Genomic DNA, 18281 nt, shown 5'->3' on the forward strand with positions numbered 1-18281 from the left:
TGTAGCCAAAGTGACCCTATTGACACTAAAGGTGTTGAAAAAGTTTTAGATGTGCTGCACATGACAACTCATACCTGTAATCCCAGAGACATGGAAAGCTGATAAAGGAAGATCTCAAGTTCAAGGCCATCCTGGGCAACTTATGAAGGCCTGGTTTCAAAATAAAAAATTAAAAGGGCTGAGGGGCTGAGCTTGTGGCTCAGTGGTACAGCGCTCACCTAGAAGGCTTGAGGCATGCTGGAGTTTGATCCTCAGCACCACATAAAAATAAATAAATAAAATATAGGTATAAAAAATTAAAAGGAATGGGGATTGTAGCTCAGTGGCAAAACACCTCTGGGGTTCAATCCCCAGTACCCAATCCGCTGCATCCCCCTGCCCTAGTTTTAAATATTACTATTAGACTTTAAGTGACAAATACATGGAGAAATTCAGTTAGGAACAATATATTAGCCACCTACCACAAGTGCAATTCACATGTGATCAGGTAGTATAGCGCAGTGGTAAGAGGATGTTAAAAATCAGAAAGAGGGCAAAGTGGCACATGCCTGTAATCTCAGCAGCTTGGGAGGCTCAAGGAGGAGGATTATGAGTTGAAAGCTAGCTTCAGTAACTCAGCGAGGCCCTAAGCAACTCAGTGATACCCTGTTTCTAAATAAAATATAAAAGGCTGGGGATGTGGTTCAGTGGTTAAGGGTCCCTGGGAACAATAACTGGTACCCCCCCCCAAAAAAAAAAACTGAAGAGCTGGATTTGAATTCAAGGTGGTACTTATCAGCTACGCTGCCTTGTGCAATAATTTCTCTAAATTTCGGTTTTCTCACCTATAAAATGGTAGAACCACAACACAAATTGTTGAAAAGCTAAACAAAAAAACACCATAATATATTGAGCACACTGCCTAGCACAGTAACATGCCCCAATAAATAACAGTTCCCATTATCATTATAGTGACTAACATTTTTTTCTCGTGGGTTTTTAAATCTTCAGTACCCTCAGACCTTACAAGGTCACTTATAATCTGGCCTCCCATCTACCTCTTCCAGTCTCATCTCTTACAGCTTTTCAACACATGACACAATCATAAGTTCATATAAAATACTTTATTTCCCCTATCTTTCACATTATTAGTTCTCTTGGCCTGCTATGCCTTTGCTCTATGCCCTGGAGTTCAAGGGACTTCTTCTTATTCTTTCTGAATCTACTTAGATGTGTAATCTGATTTTTCCAATCTCTATCTCTGCTCTATATTCACACAGTACATTCTCTTTATTTAATTTTTAAAACATTTATTTCCATGTTTCTATATAATTTGATAAGTACAAGTTTAGTAGTGCCAAAATATTCTTTCTGGTAATATAATTTTACTAAATATAATATTTTTGGTTAATCACATAAACCTTTAACACTATTTGTTTTTACTGTATATGCTTCTAGTCGCTTGTTTGGTTTCATACTGATGTTACAATGAACAGGTCCATTGATATACAGTATCGCATATCATAAATATAACTTCGGGAGGTATTTCTTTAACAAATATAGCTTGATTAAAGGAAATGCTGGTCTTCATTGGCCTTACATATTTCATATTCCTTTCTAATTTGAATATGATATATGATAATCTTGATAGCACGGTCATTATATTTATATGTGATAACAGATTATAAAACTATGATCTCTTTAGTACCTAGAACAGTGAATTCTACAGAAAGAATAAATAATATCTATTACATGAATGTTAGGCATCTCACACTAGGAGATAATAAGATTATATTGAAGATTATATTGACACCAGAAGAAAATACATTCTAAGATCCTACTACTCCAGAATTTTCCATATTTAAATACCTCTACTTAACTATCCTTTGCACTGATCTGTGAATTACATGAGGAAAGACTGTTACCATTTTTACTAACAAAAATTTTTAGAAATAAAAACTATGATCCTGGAGCACAGTAAGTCAGTTAATAAATATCTGAATAAAAAAATTAACCGAAAAAGTTTATCCCATAAAAATACTTCTTACAGATTGGGAAAAAAAAAAAAACTTTAAAGTGAAAGCAGTTTAAATTTGTTCCTGTCACATAAGTAGTAGGTAGCTCGTTAGAGAACCACATCTTCTAGTTTAAGATCACATTCTACTACTTTTTTTCTTTTTCCTGTTTTTCTTACAGTACTGGGGATGGAATCCAGAGTCCTCGAGCATGCTACACGTGTTCTACTACTGAGCTACATCCCAGCCCTGCTCACATTCTTTTCTTTTTATGCCACAATGACTTCAGAATCATATAAATCTACTGGAAGAATTAAATAGTATAAATGTGTGCAAGATGTGATAAGGTATAGTTTTGAAAGGAAGTTTCCCTGCAGTCAAACCAAACTCTTTATAAACATTTCTGATATCATATCAATATGTATATAAAACATATTTCTTAATTCTCAAAAAAATTTTTTAAAGTCACCAACTAGGGATGTGGTTGAGTGGAAGAGAAGTGCCTATCATATAAGAGAATGTAATTTCAATCCTCAGGGGGAAATAAAAAAGTTGGCAAATTGAAGCAGGGACCTACCAAAGAAGGCAAAAAAAATGTAAGCAAGGTTTTATAATGATTTTAAGAGAAGAAAACTCTCAATGATATTAGAAAGGAATTTTTTTTTTTAGAAAGGATTTTTTAAAAAGATTCATAGAAAAGGCAGATAATTTGAAAGTGTTCCCACAGGTAGGACAAAAATGAACTAAAAAGAAAAAGAAAATTATGAACCATGCACAAGACAATCATCAGTTCGATTTGGCTTACAAGAAGAGAATTTATACTAATTAAAAATAAACAACTCAGTAAATATACTTTAAAGAAGAGGAAAGGGACCAGAAGTGGAAGTGGAAGTGGAAGTGCTGGGGAGTGATAGTGGCTGAATTATACTGTTACACTGTGTGCATGTATGAATATTGTAACACAAATTCCACTATTATGTGCAACTAATAATGCACCAATAAAAAAATGTAGAAAACAAAAAGAAAGAGCCATAATGTGGAGATTCATATGCCCGAAATAGGAAGAAATCAAGGAAGGTTCTGAGAAAAAAAAACTGATATGACTACAGTTAAACAAAAATGATATTATAACATGGGTTTCAATTCCAATCATAAATTAATAATATTCTAAAACATGCCAATGTCACTCAAATTTTTATATCATTAAATTCAACAGAACAACAAAGAGGAGTCAGGGCTTTAGTTTAAAAGGAACTAGTCAATTTATTTCTATGAGCTAAACTATACTGCACACACAATATTATTTTGCTGAAACTCAAAGAAAATGGCAAAACCTCTCTATTACTCAAGGCATCCAGAGCTAATTCTATTAGTTACTACATGACTTTGGGCAAATACTTATGCTTCTTTCCTGCCTATTTCCTAATTTATAAATAAAACTAACTGTACCTACGTAGGTCTCATGATTTGTTGAGAGGATTAAAATAGTGTAGAAGTTAAAAGGACTGAATCAGTCCCTAGTAGTACATAAGAACCCCTCAACCAATGTTACCTATTGTTATCATTATCATTGCCCTCGATGTACAATAAATGAAATTTGTTTCAACTTATTTATCATGTACATTTATAAAGAAAATTTTTCTGGGAATTTTAAAACTATGAAGATGTGTTAAATATTGACTCATTAACAGTCATGACATCAGTCCTATTTAAGCATAACTAAATACAATATATCTAAATTTAACCATCAAATCTGCAGGCATGTTTATTATCACTACAATATTTCCAGATTATAGTTTCCCAAGTTGAATGACTTCACTACTAAAAACAAAACAACTTGTTTATATTACTTTTTCATAATTAAAAAAGATGCTATTCAGAAAAACAAAAGTCCATGGCATAGTATTTTTTCACTCATCAAATAAGTGATTAGGAATCCAAAGAACATATAAGATTTTAAATTTTATTTTAGAAAAAATGACTCTTCCACCCCCCACCCAGCTACTGGGATTTGACACTACCACTGAATACACCCTTGGCCATTTTCACTTTAGGACTTATAGCAGACCTTAAGAGTCAGAAATTTTAAAGTTTAAACTTTAATGAAGTTTATTTGCTTATACTTATGGAAGGAACTCCTTTTTTTTTTTTTTTTTTCCCATTACTGGGAATTGAACCCAGGAATGTGCTACCTCTGAGCTATATCCCAAGCACTTTTCTAATTTTAGTTTGAGACAAGGTTTTGCTAAGTTGACCAGGCTGCCTAGAACTTGTGAACCTTCTGTCACTGGTATTATACACGTACAGCACCACACCCAGCTAATCCAACTCATATGCTTCTAAAGGGTAGTTTATAGATCTACCATCTTTATGTATACTATCATAGCAGGCACCTACTTCAGGGAATGTTCTTCTGGTCTCTGCAAAATTTAACTGCATGAATAGAAGCTGAATTTCTCAAAACTTATTGTAACAATAAGTATCTGTTTGATCAAATCTTTAGGACCAATTTCTTTGATCCAGCAATGATAGCAATAAGGATCTGTAGCTTATAATGTCTGGACCATTCAGACTAAAGTGAGACATGCTATAGAGACTACACATCCCCAAAAAAACTTAAGTCTCAGTGTGCACACCACTATATTCCAAACACATAGCACAGTGCTTGGGGCAAATGAAGTATTCAATAAACATCTATTTTTGAAAGGCTGGAGCAGCTTGAAGGATTGAAACCCTCATTTATTAAAACCAAGATCTAACTTCACTGTGCCTAGTTTCACAATTCATATAGGAATGAACAGTATTCACTGTTTCCGAAGTAAATAAGTTGATCATATAGGATACCTATAGCCCTTGTTATAACTGACAGAAATTAATAGGAAGAGAAGGAGCAAAATGCAAGCAATGGGAAGTCAAATGTCATTTATAAATATTAAATCAACCAAAGAACTAAACATGGAAGCATCACTTTAAAATCTGCGAGGAAAGAAGATTTTATACAACCTATGCACACATAATATGTAGCTTGAGATACATATGCTACACACCATATAGCATTATTTATTTATGTTAGAAACACTAGAAGACAAAAGTATTTAATCACTGGAGATGGCACTGGAAATGGGGTAGGGAGAGACAGGAGGCCCTTTTTTCTTTTTCATCATTTTCTAGCTTAAAATGCTAGTTAATTTTCATTTCTAGGTATACACACAGTTTTTTATAAAATTTTTTCAAAAAAGGCTCGAGTTGATGAATCAAAATTGAAAACACCACCACCAAAAAAATTCTTTTATGCTTTTACTTTTCATGCTTTTATTTTATTCTTCTATGCTTTTATTTTTGGTGCTGGGGATATCAACCCTGGCCTTCTATGTGCTAGGCCACTGTTCGAACCACTGAGCTATATCCTACACAGTTGAATTAAAATCGTTTTAAGGAAAGAAATGTGGAAAAAATTTTTTTCTCATGAAAAAAAACAAATGCCCTTAAAAGAACTGTTAAAAAAGAAGTACTTGTGAGGCCAGCCTCAGCAAATTAGAGAGACCCTATCTCGAAATAAGAAATAAAAAGGGCTGGGGATGTGGCTCCATGATAAAGTGCCTCTGGGTACCCTCCCCCCCCCAAAACAAAAGAAAGAAAAACAAAGAAAGTATTTAAATGCTTTTCCTTGTAGTGTAATATGATAAAAGGTAATAAAAATTTTTCAATACCACTTTTCATAATTAAAGATCAAATTGGTACTGAAATGCAATTTTAGAAAAAAATTACTTGTAAAGAACTCAATGGCTTAGAGACCAATGTGTATTTTTTCAACAGACATACTGACATATGTATGTTATATATGAATAGGTATATGTATTTTTTATGGTAGTTTTAACATTTCCTAAGAAAACTGAGGTCCTGAGAAACAGGTTTTCAAGAAAGGTGCTTAAATATCTTCTGATAGCAAAACATTTTCATTGGTAAAATGGAAGACTCTTAGAATGATTGGCATTTAATCTCTGCCAATTAAAAGAAAAGAATTCAAAATAAAGTAGTAAAACCTTTATTAAAATAACTCTGTTCAGGGGAAGAAAAGTTTAGAGCTCATTTTCTATAAGATATATTAACATCTAATATGTTATAATTCTTTTTAAAAATTAGGAACATAACAAGATTGATTCTGTACCTAGATTCTCATATTACTTTATAATGTCTAAGTTTTTGTACTACTTTTTCTTTTTTCAAAAAACAGAGGATGGTTATGGGTGTGATTTATGGAAAAAAGCTAAATAAAAAGGGATTCCATCTTCACAGCAATAGTCTGTCCATATCAATTACATTTAATATACAGTTACTAATGCTTTAAATTATGTCTATATGTAATGATAATACAGAAAACGTTGTTCTTTGTCTATCCCACAGTAATTCTCCCTTGTTCTTTGCATTTTGTTCAGGTGATAACATAAGCATTCCCAACAATAAATATGATAGTCTAAGCCAGATTTTCTCAACGTGATGCGATTCACATTTTTAGGTGATATGCCTTTTTAAGCAGTCTTATATACACTGCAGGAAATTTAGCACTCTTGACCCTTGCTATGCAAATGTCAACAATACTCCAAAACATTTTCAGATGCCTCCTAATGAAAATTTATGCAACAAACATTCCATTCTCCTACTTGAGAACCACTGGCATAAACCAATCATCATTATGTTATTTATTTTTGCAGACTTCTGCTTTCTAGCTTCTCTTACAACTAATTAGTGGCTACCATATCTACTTTTGGAGAATGAGACAAAGGAAATTTTACAGGGGGCTTCTAGGAAAATGCTGAATAAACACTGATAAAAAGAAAAGACCACTTGAAGAAAGAACACTTTCTGAAAAAATACTCCAACAACCCTGTCTGCTTTGAATCTGGACAGCAGAACTTTAGATCCATGATGTTAACAAACTATGAAGCGAAGTCACCACACTAAGGACAAGAGTGCTGATGAGAACTAGCCCTCATTGTCTACAACCATACCACCCTGAATGCATTGGATCTTTTCTGATCTGGAGGCTAAGCAGGTTACACTTGGTGCGTACTGGGATGGGAGAAATGGCTCATGATGACACTGTTGAACTGATAACTGGTACACCCCTAGGACTACACCATGCCAAATTTCTTAAGAAAATAAACATACTATGATTTAAACCACTGTTAACTGGGTAGAATCTGATGAATCTCCACTTGAATCAACCAAAAGTTACATATTGTTTGGTATAACTTACACCCAATTCTCCCAATTCTGTCAGTTAAGTGAAACTCTACTGTATTTACAATATCTGAATATATTATAGAAATAATATTTCTCATAAAATATACTTGAGTCAGACAATGTAAAGTCCAAACAGGAGAAATTAGTAGCTGGAGTTATGGTCAGTGGTAGAGCGCCTGCCTGGCCTGTGTGAGGCCTAGTTTCGATCCTCAGCACTGCATATAAATAAACTAATAAATAAATAAATAAACATATTAAGATCCATTGACAACTAAACAATATTTTTTTAAAAAACAGGAGAAATTATGAGATACTTTTTGTTATGCTCATATGCTAAGGAATCCTAAACATCTCATATTAGGATTCATAAATTAACACTTTCAAACTGGTGGCAACAATTTACCAAATGTTACGAAATACTTTGAGGACTGAGTCTATAGCCCAGTGGCAAAGTGCATGCCTATAGCACATGGTGAAGTACTGGTTCAATCCTCAGCACAGCAAAAAAATGAATAAATAAACTAAAGGTATTATGTTCGTCTACAATTAAAAACTTAAAAAATACTTATTTGCCTATCATTCTCATCTCAAAGTCATCTGGAACTTAGTGAGTCAATATATTAGTATTGCTCCTGACTAATTAGCAATATTAGTATTGCTCCTGACTGAAGCAAGCCTATAATAGGTAGAAGAACCCAGTAAGAAACTTAATTCCCCAATGTCTACTAGAAAGAGACATCTGATTCAACCTCAAGAAATTTAAATAAAATAAATTTAAAAAAAGGCACCTTACATAAAAAAAAAAAAAAAACCATGTACAAACAGAGAGCAACATGTATCCCATGTGTTTACAATAAATAAAAAAAAAGGCACCTTACATAAAAAAAGAATTTAAAAGCAGAAGGTAACTGAAAGTTAAGGTTCAACTCAATTCGACCCAGCTCAGTCATAATTAACTCTAAGAGATCAGCCCCTCACACAGTTAATGGACAGAAGAAAGGGAAAGATCTGTTAACGCAAGTATGGGATGTTACCTACTTTAATCTTTCTTGTTTTTATATATAATGCCCAATGTACCATAAAGCTTACAAAAAAAACAGAGAGAAACATTCAATATTTTCCAGACATCATATAAAATTCTAATCAAACTTGCAGGAAATGGGGTTCAGTGGTACAGGCTTGTAACCTTAGCATTTTGGGAGGCTGAAGCAAGAGGATAGCAAATTCAAAGCCAGTTTCAACAATTTTTCAAGGCCCTAAGCAGCTTAGCAAAACCCTGTCTCAAAATAAAAAGCAAAAAGGACTGGGAGGGGTTGGGTTGTGGCTCAGTGTGTCTGGCAATGTGTGAGGCACTGGGTTCGATCTTTAGCACTACTAAAAATAAATAAAATAAAGATATTGTGTTCATCTACAACTTAAAAAAAAAAAAAGGGCTGGGAATGGTGACTTAGTGTTTAAATGCCCGTGTTCAATCTCCATACAAAAAAAAAACTCAGGAAGTATTTTGTGGTTAAAATAAATCTTTATTCCTTGACAGTTATTAGTAATAATACTAAGCTATTAGTATCAACTTAGTGAGATACTAAAAACCTTAGTGGAACCGTGCCTAAATAAAAAATAAAAAAGCCAGGGATGTGGCTCAGTAGTTAAGACCTCTGGGTCCTGTTGCCAGTACACACCCCGCAAAAAAAAAAAAAAAAAACAACCAAAAAAAAAAAACTAATTCTAATGTTTATGTGGAGAGGGAAAAGCCCAGACTAGCCAACATAGTAAATGGAGGAGGAGAACGTAATTGAAGGACTGACACTACTATGAACACTCTAACATGAGTAATCAAGACAGTGTGGTATTGGTGAAAGAACAAACAGTTCAATGAACACAAGAAAGCCCAGAAATAGATTCACATAAACATAGTAAATTTATCTTGAATACAGGAGCAAACAAATATGACATAATGAAGAAGGCACTAGAATAACTGGCCATCTACGTTAAAAAAAAAAAAAAAATCTAGGACACAGATCTTGGGGCTGGGAATGTATATAGTTCAGTGGTAAAGTACTTTGCCTATCCTGCACACGGACCTGGGTTCAATTCCAGCACCAAACATACAAAAAATGTTAAACCACAGATCTTATATCTTTCACAAAATTAATAACTCAAAATGAACCCAAATGTAAAACAAATTAACCTATAGAGTTCCTAGAAGATACCAGAAGAAAAAGTTTTACATGATTATGGGATGTCAAATGACATCTTAGATAACCCATCAAAGACTAATCAATAAGAAAATAACTGATAAACCAAACTTCATTAAAATTTAAATATTCTGCACTGGGAGGCATACTGCCAAAAGAAAAGAAAAGTCACAGATTGGAAAAAATAATCACAAAAGTTATACCTGATAAACGAAGTTTTCCAAAATATATAAAGAACTGGGCACAGTAAGCACAACATCGCAATCCCAGTGACTCAGGCGGCTGAGGCAGGAGGATTTAAGTTCGAGGCCAAACCAGCAACTTAGTGAGATACTAAAAAACTTAGCGGGACCGTGCCTCAAAAAGAAAAAAAAAAAGCCGGGGCTCACCCCAATTAGAATGGCTATTATCAAGAATACGAGCAACAACAGTTTTGGCGAGGCTGTGGGGAGAAAGGTACACTCATACATTGCTGGGTGGGATTGCAAATTAGTGCAGCCACTCTGGAAAGCAGTGTGGAGATTCCTTAGAAAAACTTGGAATGGACCCTCCATTTGACCCAGCTATCCCACTCCTTGGCCTATACCCAAAGGACTTAAAATCAGCATACTACAGAGATACAGCCACATCAATGTTCATAGCTGCTCAATTCACAATAGCCAGACTGTGGAACCAACCTAGATGCCCTTCAATTGATGAGTGGATAAAGAAGCTGTGGTATATATATATACAATGGAATATTACTCAACCATAAGAATGATAAAATTATGGCATTCGCAGGCAAATGGATGAAATTGGAGAATATCATGCTAAGTGAGACTAAGCCAATCTCAAAAAGCCAAAGGAAGAATGATAAGCACTAATAGTGGATGATGACACAAATGGGGGAGGGAAGGGTTAGTGTTAGGGTTAGAGTTAGGGTTAGGGAGGGGGGCAAGTATGGAGGAAGGAAGGACGTATAGAAGGAAAAGCGGGGTGGGAGGGGTGGAGGGAAGGGAAAAAATAACAGAATGAATCAAACAACATTACTCTATGTAAATTTATGATTACACAAATGGTAGCCTTTATGCCATGTACAAACAGAGAAACAACATGTATCCCATTTGTTTACAATAAATTAAAAAAAAAAAAAAAAAAAAGCCGGGGATGTAGCTCAGTAGTTAAGCACCTCTGGGTTCTGTTGCCCAGTAACCGCCCCCCAAAAAATATATATATACACACACACACACATACAAAGAATTCTTAAAGCTTAACAATAAAGAAAATTAACAACTGACTAAAAAATGGCAAAGGACCTAGGACAACTCACCAAAAAGAGATGATACATAAGAATGTAAAAAAAAGTTCCATATCACTCTGTCATTAGAGAAATATAAAAACTAGAGTAAGTTACCACTTGCCCCCAAAAATCTACAATACTTTCAATACCAAAGATCTGACAAAGATGTAGAGCAAGAGGACTGCTCTGCTTTCATTCACTGCTAGTAGGTATCTGAAATGATATAGTCACTTAAGAGACAGTCAGCAGTTTCTTGCACAACTAAATATTCTCTTACCATATGATCCTTGATATTTACCCAAGACTTGAAAACTTAAAAGTCCATATCAAAAAACCTATAATCAGATATGTATAGCATCTTATTTGTAATGCTAAAATCTGGAAGCAATCAATATATCCTTCAGCAGTGTGAATGGATAAACGATAGTACATACATCCAAACAATGGAATAGTATGCAATATTAAAAAGAAATGAACTATCAAAGACACTAAGAACCTTAGATGCATACTACTACTAAGTGCAAGAAAGGCCGTATGATTCCAACTATCTGACATTGTGGGAAAGGTAAACTACAGACACAAGATAAATGGGGTTAAGGAGGGAAGGAGTATTATGGTTTGGATCTGGAATGTCCCCCAGTGGTTCATATGTTGAAGGTTTTGTCCCCAATGCAGTAATGTAGGTGAAGATTTTAAGAAATGACTGGATCCCGAGGTAAGCTCTAACTCATCAGTGATGAATTTGAATGAACTATTGGAAGGTGGTGGAAACTATAGGAGGTAGGCCAAGTTCAAGGGAATCTTGTTTCTGGTCCCTTCCTCTTTGTCTCCCAGCTTTCTACCCATCATGCCCCTCTGCCTTGCCTCAGGCTCCAAATAATAGAACCGAACAACTATGGACTGAAATTTCTGACATCATGGGCCAAAATAAATCCTTTCTCTTGAAGTTAAATATCTCAGGTATTATGTCACAGTAATGAAAAGTTAACACATGAAGGGAGAAAGAGGTACAGAACAGAGGATTTTTTTTTTTTTAAGTGGTGAAACTATTCTCTATGATACTGTAACAATAAATGTATCATTAAACATTTTTCAAAACCTAAAGAATGTATAAAACCAAGTGAGGCTTAATTAAACCATAGACTGAGTAATTATGTGTCAATCTACACTGACACATTTATCAACTATAACAAATACACCATTCTAATGAAGTGTGTTGATAGTGGGGAGGTTACTGCAATTAGGGAACACACAGGAACTCTCTATACACTTTCTGTTGAATTTTACTGTGAATCTAAAACAGTTCCAAAAAAACTAGTCTAATCAAAATAGAGAGAGAGGGGCTGGAGTTGTAGTTCAGTGATAGAGCACTTGCCTGGCATGTGTGAGGCCCTGGGTTCTATCCTCAGCACTGCATATAAACAAACAAAATAAAAGATTCAATGACAACTAAAAAAATATTTTTTTAGAAAAATAGACTGTGCACAAAAATAGAAAATAATGACCCAAAATCAAGAGGGAAAAAAGTCAAAAGAAATAGGTTAAGAAAATGTATCTGACTTAGCAGAAAGAAGTTTTAAACTGCTATTGTAAGTTAAAAATATGTGAAAGATTTCAGTAGAGAAATTAAAATGCTAAAAGATGTGTTTTTTGTGACAGAATTATTTTCACAGACTGAGTAGAATTCAGGAATCCTTTTATTTCCCTCTTTCTCTAGTTAACTTGTATATATTTTCTAATTTGTTCTTTTTAGATACACGACTGTGTTTTGCCATATTATAGATACATGGAGTACAATTTATTCTAATTAGGAATCCACTCTTGTGGTTGTACATGATATAGTTACACTGGTCATGTATGCATACATGACCCACAGGAAAGTTATGTCGAATTCATTCCACTGTCTTTCCTATTCCCATTCCCCCTCCCTTCCCTTCATTCCCCTTTGTCTAATCCACTTAACTTCTATTCTTCCCCTCCCCACCCTCCTTTGTTGTGGAGGGAGCTTCCACATATCAGAAAGAACATTTGGCCTTTGGTTTTTTGGGACTGGCTTATTTCACTTAGCATGATAAATAATGAATGCTTGAATGCAAAATGAAGAAAAACAACTGATATAGAATTTATAATGTTTCTTTATATATACATGTATATGTATGCACATATGTATATACACATGCACATTTGGGGAGAGGGGGTGGAAACAGGGTCTTGCTATATTGCCCAGGACAGCAATGGTAAAAAGAACTCGTGATAACACAAATATTCTGTGTATCTACACTGTCTAATGTGGTAGCCTCAAACAACATGGGCTATGGAACACTGGCAAATATGATTGAGGAACAACATTTTTTATTTAACAACTAAATGGCTGCAATAACTGAATAACATAGACTTTGCATACAACTAGAGACACATCAAATCTTTTTTCGAAGTTTCTCTTATGGGCTGGGGCTGTAGCTCAATAGCAGAGCACTTGCCTAGCATGTGTGAGGCACTGGGTTCAATCCTTAGCACTGCATGCAAATAAACAAATAAAGGCATGCTGTCCATTTACAACTACAAAAAAAAAATTGTTTTTTGAAGTTTCTCTTATAGTCAACTTTTTCCCATTTCCACCAATGTCATAGTAAATTCAGCACTATTCCTCATATATGTACTATTGTTTCTATATATACGACTGAAATATTTCTCTCCCTATATTTTACCAAAGTATTTTTTAATGTTTTTAAAATTTATATTACTCACAATGCTCAAAATTCTTCAACACCTAAAAGAACAGAAAAAATAAAAGTCCAAATAGCATTCAAAATCAAAATATCGCAATCTGACTTTCATCGTGTTACCAACAAAATCCTGACTCAATTTAAAAGTTCTACTCATTATTCCCCACAAAGATGTTATACTTTTTCATCCTTCAGTCATACTATGCTGTCAATCACAGGTGATTTCATTTTAAAACTCTTCCTCACCAATGAAAACAAATTCCTCTTCTATCCACTGTTCTAACAAAGAAATGGTCACTTTTAACCTGCAAAGTTAATTTATGATTTATTTAAACAGTTAAATATTAGTATTGATTTATTGCTTTAGTATTTACTTATCTTTTATTATTAACTTTTCACTTCTTTCAGACTCCGTTACTAAGCTTGAAGGCAAAGCCCTAAAAATAATTTGTCTACAAAGAACCCATTACTAAAAGTTCAAAATACAGCTGAATTTCTGATAGTTCCTGATAGGTTCCTGGCCTAACAACAAAGAAATTTTCTCATTACAGTTTTAGGAAACAATACCTTAGTTTGTGAAGGAAACTGAAGTGGTTCCTAGGTCTATATCCAAGTTCGGCCTTCCAGTGAGGCATAAAGAGCCTATTTCATAAATAGAGTCTATTAAGTCTATTAAAGTCAGAAAAAATTCAGTTCCCTTAAGTCAGGTATGGCTTCATATACCTGAAGTCCTAGCTACTTGGCTGGCTGAGGCAAGAGAATCACTAAAAACTGGGAGTTTGGTTCTGAGTCAGCCAGCCTGAGCAGTAATATAGACCCTGCCTCCTAAAAAGAAAAAAATAATAACAATAATTATGATTTCCCCAAATGGTGTCAATGAGGCACATGGGGTAAAAGAAGAAATCAAGAAAGTTTCTACCTATGTTCTCTTACCACAAACCAATGAGAATATAACAGATAAGGAAAGAGAAAAAACAAATACTTTAGTCAGCCAAAATTATATTCTGTGGACATCAATTTCTACTATGACTACTTTATTTATCTATCTATCCATTTACTGGCACTGGGGACTTAACCGCTGATACACATACCTAGTCCCTTTTTAAAAATTTTTATTTTGAGATAGAGTCTAAGTTGCTAGGGCCTGGCTAAATTGATAAGGTTGGCTTTGAACTTGTAATCCTCTTGTCTAAGCCTCCTAAACCACTGGGATTATAGGCATGAGCCATTGCACCCAGCTGACTACATAGTTTTAACTTTTAAAAAATAGGACATTAGCAAGTCCTAATTAGCACAATGATTATTACTTGTCTAGGGTAAATTTTTATCCTAAGAAAAAGGTATTTATTTTCTAAAGAATGTTCGATTAAAATTTAAAAAGTAAAATTCATTTTTCTAATTTATTCTATTTTTAAATAGTCTTAAATAGATTTTCGGTTCCTAACCACTGTCCATTTAACATGAATTGAATGAAGCCAGAACACCAAAGGACTTTTTATTTGCTCTTTACCAAAAGCAAACATAACAGATAAAATGTTTTTGTCAACCACTTACAAGTGCTTAATGTCTGTGCAAGGCACAATACAAAGTGCTCAACAAAATTTGGGGTGGGGGGGTGGGGGCAGGTACCAGGGATTGAACCCAGGGGCACTCAACCACAGAGCCACATCCCCAACCCTATTTCGTATTTTATTTAGACTGGGTCTCAATGAGTTGCTTAGTGCCTCACTTTAGCTAAGGCTGGCTTTGAACTTGCGATCCTCCTGCCTCAGCCTCCCAAGTCGCTGGGTCAATAAATATTCTAAAGTCACAACCCAAAATACAGAGCTGTCATCACAACAGATCATCATTAAGATGTTTTTAGACTCTCTAAATAATATATAAGAATTCTACAATGTTTTGGAATAGTTCCTACCTCAGATTCTACGTATACCTACATCTGAAAACAGCAAAAGATAAGAACAGTGACCTTGATGTTAGTTAGCGAAGAATGACCAACTGGTAAACTCAATTCCTTCTCTTGAGCTTACTTCAAAATTAAATAAAATAACCCATAGCTCTGTCCCATCAAGGAGGTACAAGGAGGGGTCAGCTGGGATACTGACCTCAGGTCTCTACAGTGCTTTGTAGCCTTGTAGCAGTCAGATTTTGCTTAGAAGGTGATAACTACACTTTGTCAGATAAATCAACTTCCTCTTACACCTTGGAAGAGCATAGCAACTATTTTCTAGTTGATTTCTTACTGTTCCCCTCAGAAATTAAGAATTTTTCTAGGGTGAAAAATTAAGTCTTTGAAACACAATCTTTCAAAATTTTTAGTAAACTAAGGGATCATCAGAATATAGACTGAATAGAAATGACATCTACCAGGTTCATGTGTATAAAATTGACTAAAATAATTTAGCTACCTGATAGAACCATTTTTCTTTTCAAGATGCAAGATATTAATATAGTCAAATTGGAAAAATATAAATTTCAAATGGTAAATCAAATGTTCTATTTCACACATCTTATATTTTATTTAGTGAAGCAACAGGAGGGATGTGTATGAAAAAGGCAAATGAAATAAGGAATATAAGGGATGACCACAGTAGAAAAACCAAAAATCAAAAAACAAAACAGGAAAACCTCACCTATACTCAGTAAAAACAACTGGAAAAATCAAGCAATGAAAATGAGCATTCTACCAAAGTACAGCATATGAATTTAACTAAGGCCAATAAAGACCTCTAAGTCATTCAACATCTGGTATCTATAATAAAGGCATATATGAAATGAATTGGTGATCTCAGTTCAGATATCCTGGAGGTCTTATTAATGTGAGTGTACAGTACTGAAGGTAACATGTATAGAATAAAAACAGATTCCATTTCAGATATGGGTAAACAGCAATTACATTAAATTACTATTTTCACAAGATATCTGAAATGGTTCAAAACAGCTAAAAATTTTGCTATTTCCAGAAAAAATATTAATAATAACCATTATGGCTCAAAGACATTACAAAACATTTTACACTAAAATTTATTATACCAAAACATATTTGCTTTGTGGAATTGTAATATACTGGTATTTTTTCCTTTTAATTATATAAAGAAAAACTCATGACAGCAAGATAAAGGAAATCCCCAAACTACCTATTTGACATAATATATATTATCAACTTCCAAATACAATGTTGCACCAAGCTACATGAATACTAAATAGGTTTATTAATAGTAATTATTAAAATCAAAGGAAACTCTAAAGAAACATACTCAAGTTTAATAGCATTATCTCTTAGAAAAGATACAATAACTTTTAGAAAAACAACAAATTAAAAATGCCAAGATATAAACCAGTCAGAATAAATTACCTGGTTTTTCTATTTGTATTAGTTTAAAAATAAGCCATAATACATACATGTGCTTTGTACACATTATTTCCTAAAATCAGAAACTTTTCAATGATTTAAATTTGGCAATTCATCTAAGATCCTGACCCAATTATCTAATTTTAGCATTTTATAATTCACAAATTCCACTTACCACATATTTTACAGCACTTATAAACTGGTTGTGAAAAAGCAGATGCTGAGTTTCATCTTCTGGATTTGAAGCTGTGTAAAGCATTCCACAAACATTACAGGACACTGCTCCAAATCTTTTTTGTCCTGCGTCCTATTTATAAAACACAAACAAAAGGTTTTCTTTCTTCCCAAAAGAATTGTTCCAAAACATCACTCTGGAAGGCTATAATGTGAACATAAAGTGAAAAGGACTTACTCTATAATGAGTAACATCCAGTGTTGATTACAAATACTATGATGCTAAAGTCCAAAATCTGTGTGCATTTTTATTAAGAAATGTCCATTTGAATAACCTGATGACTCCCTTTCACAGCATATAACAATTTAAAGAACTAAGAAATTTCTCTTTTTTTTTTTTTTTGGCTGTACTAGGGAAGAAGCCTTGCATATACCAGGTAAGCACTCTACCACTGAGCTGATTCCCCAATAGAGAAAAAATTTTAACACTACAAATTCAGAACAAAAATCTTAACAACCAAAACTCATTAAATAAGAATATAAATTTCCTATTTGCAATAATCGTACTGCTAGAGTTTAGAGGAAAGAGTGTTTTATAGACTCTTTTAATGTCTTAAAAATCTGTTTTAACAGTTTTCAAAAGTTTACAGGCATTAAATATTTTGACATCACCAGAAATTCTTAAGATGTTATCTCTGTATTAAATAAGCACAAAAAACTGAATACAATCATCTGTACTCCAGTAATTCACAATCGTGCTGCATAACAATTCTTATTTAACAAAAAAAAATTTAGCAATATAACCTAACTGTAGGAGTAAATTAAAAGGGCAGAAAGCCTTTAGTCTTTCTGATTATAATTGTACAACATAAATTAAATTAATTACTCAAAAGAACAGGATCTAAGATAACAGTATCTCTAGTAACTTGTAATTGGGTCAAAAAGCCAAGAAAAATCAAATGGTAAATAAAAGATTGTGTATAAGACTAAAGGGAAGCTGGCTGTACTGGCACACGTTTATAATCCCAGCTTCTCCATAGGCTGAGGTTGGAGGAGGATCCTTCAGTTCAAGGCCAGCACGGTCAACAGAATCCTTGGAGTGGGATGGGACAGGACACTTCATTCTAAAGAATTCAAACTACTAACAAAGTGTTAACTGAAACTTATTTCAGGTAGTTAAAAAAACATTTGCAGCTGTGGCAAAATATACATAAAATTTATCAGCTTAACCACTTTTAAGTATACAGCTTGGTATCATTAAGTATATTCACACTGTTGTGTAACCAATCTCCATTATGCAAAACTGAAATTCTATAA

The 18281-nt window shown here is 33.8% G+C and overlaps 1 protein-coding gene across 1 annotated transcript in view; it reads right to left on the reverse strand.

Moving 5' to 3' along the window:
- ESCO1 (establishment of sister chromatid cohesion N-acetyltransferase 1) overlaps nt 1-18281 on the reverse strand; it is a 75331-nt gene that overhangs the window by 19561 nt on the left and 37489 nt on the right. The window contains 1 exon segment of the mRNA XM_079108362.1: nt 16966-17097. Within this exon segment, the coding sequence (XP_078964488.1) occupies nt 16966-17097 (132 nt within the window).

Source organism: Sciurus vulgaris (genome assembly GCF_902686455.1).
Source record: "Sciurus vulgaris genome assembly, chromosome: 13".
Classification (NCBI taxonomy): domain Eukaryota; kingdom Metazoa; phylum Chordata; class Mammalia; order Rodentia; family Sciuridae; genus Sciurus; species Sciurus vulgaris.